The sequence below is a fragment of the Hippopotamus amphibius genome, chromosome 2 (assembly GCF_030028045.1).
Source record: "Hippopotamus amphibius kiboko isolate mHipAmp2 chromosome 2, mHipAmp2.hap2, whole genome shotgun sequence".
In the NCBI taxonomy this organism is placed as follows: Eukaryota; Metazoa; Chordata; class Mammalia; order Artiodactyla; family Hippopotamidae; genus Hippopotamus; species Hippopotamus amphibius.
In genome coordinates, this window is record NC_080187.1 from 29,466,962 (window position 1) to 29,469,266 (window position 2,305).

At 38.4% G+C, this 2,305-nt stretch overlaps 1 protein-coding gene across 1 annotated transcript; it reads right to left on the minus strand.

Annotated features, from left to right (window-relative positions):
• Positions 1–442: 442 nt before the first annotated feature.
• On the minus strand, positions 443–1,418 carry LOC130846276 (ras-related protein Rab-9A-like). The gene has a single exon (XM_057724410.1). The coding sequence runs from the start codon at positions 1,304–1,306 to the stop codon at positions 701–703; it is 606 nt and encodes a 201-aa protein (XP_057580393.1). The 5' UTR covers positions 1,307–1,418; the 3' UTR covers positions 443–700.
• Positions 1,419–2,305: the final 887 nt, after the last annotated feature.

A 2,305-nucleotide genomic window follows, 5' to 3' on the forward strand; every position in this document is an offset into this window, starting at 1 on the left:
CTCGAGCTGGACTCCCTTTGCCATACAACAACTTCCCACTGACTATTTTACAGTTGGTAGTGTATATATGTCTGTGCTACTCTCTCGCTTCGTCTCAGTTCCATATCTTCTTATGGAGTTAATTTTAAGACTCTTATAAAGCCATAAAAATTTATGTTCTTTTTCTTAAAAAATGAAGGTGAATCCCTATCACTTTCAGATATATTACACCTCTTGATAGTGTCCCACAGTTCTTTTCTTTTTTTTTAATTTTAATCTTTAATATCTAACATTATTGCTTTAGGACATGTTTTCCCTGAACCAGAAACAGAATATGCTAATTACATAAAAATATACACATAGAAAAAGCAGTTCTCCATTTTCCCAGGGAAAAAACAGTAACTTCTAGAATACTCAAGTGTTTTATTTTAATAATAAGGTCTTGGTCATCTCATTTATTAGCTCTGTAACATACATATTTAAATTAAACATTATTAGACAACCGTTACAATTTATAAATGTAAGGTGCCATTACTGAGTAAACAGATTCTCCTGTGAGTGGATGTGTCCCTTCTCCCACCCACTAACAAGGCAGCAATACGGTTAGTTTAATTTTATGAGTACATGATCCATTGCTGCAAACGCTAATTCTCGTCTCCACCCTGTGCTTATCTGTGCATGTGTGTGAGCTGGTTAGATCGCATACGCAACCTCTCTAAACTCAACAGCAAGATGAGCTGGGCTTGGGCTTTCGGTGCAGACTGACCGTGTCTGTCTGAATCAAGTGATCTGACCTATCCTCAGTAGCAAGCACTCTTCGAACTGCTTCCTCAAAGGCTGCTGCAATATTCGTGGCATCTTTCGCACTTGTTTCAGAGTAAGGATAGTCACCGTTGTCCCTGCACCAGGCTTGAGCTTCTTCTACAGACACCTGCCGCTCGCTGATGTCGACCTTGTTACCCAAAATCACAAAAGGAAAGCTTTCAGGTTCTTTCACATCTGCATAATATATGAATTCTTTCTTCCAGTTACTCAAGTTCTGGAAGCTTTGAGAATCATCGAAGCTAAAAGTAAGCAGGCAAAAGTCAGAACCTCTGTAAAATGGCGTCCTCAGGCTTCTGAATCGCTCTTGACCGGCAGTGTCCCAAATCTGCATGGTAACAAAATGTCCATCCACCTCCAAATCTTTATTTAAAAATTCCACACCTATTGTATGGAAGAGCTGGGTATCGAACTCATTAGTCACATATCTGTTCATTAGAGAACTCTTCCCAACTCCACCATCTCCAAGGAGAATTACTTTAAAAAGCGATGATTTTCCTGCCATTATTAATCTCAAGACCTCTGATTTCAGAACCCTTAATTGTTCAGTTCAAACATCATTATCTCTAGGGCTGTTGGGAAGATTCACTCGGACACGGACAACAGGGAAAGCGGTTCACCACTGTGCCAGGCTCATTATAGGCGTGCAGGGAGTTTCTCGCGGCCACACGGGGGAAGCCCGGGAGCTCCGGCCCGGCCCGCCCGGTGCAGTGAAGAAAGAGAGAGGGTCGAGGACCCGGCGGGTAGGAGGCGCCGGTGGCACTGCCCGGGTCCGACTCCAGTTGCTCGGGTCTAGCATCGAGAGAACAACCTGTCCCACAGTTCTTGAATGTTTTATTCTGTTTTTCTTTTCCATTATTTTGCTTTTTGAGTCATGTTGGAAAATTTCCATTGACCTAACTTCAAATTCACTGATTCTTTTTTCATCTATGTTGAGTCTAATGATGATCCTGTAGGAGGCATTCTTCATTTCTGTTACTGTTTTTAATTTTTTCCCTATAACTTCCATTACTCTGTTGGTATTACTCATTTTCTATCTTCAGATATGACATCAAACATTTTAACATAATAGACAAACTTTCACAAATTTTTGTCCTTTTTTGCTTAACATTGTACAATAAAGGTATGTCAAATTATTTCATGTAATTTTCAATTCCATGTTTAGTGAAATTCTTATCTCTCAATACCAAGCTCAAATATTACTCTGTGAAGCCTTCCTGGTCTGACTTCACTGCTCTTTGGCATAACTAATAATAGCTCCTTCCTATGTTTTGTCAGAATATTTTCTATATAACTTTATATATTCAGTACATATTATACATATTGTTATTATATTCCATTATATTTTATGCCTATTATATTATATTGTTATTACATCTATTGATGGATATCTATTTCCTTTATGAGACTATAACATTCTCAATAACAGGGAAGGCATTTTACCCATATTTACAATTCCTGGCACATAGTAAGTGTTCAATATTTTACTACTTATACTCTTTTA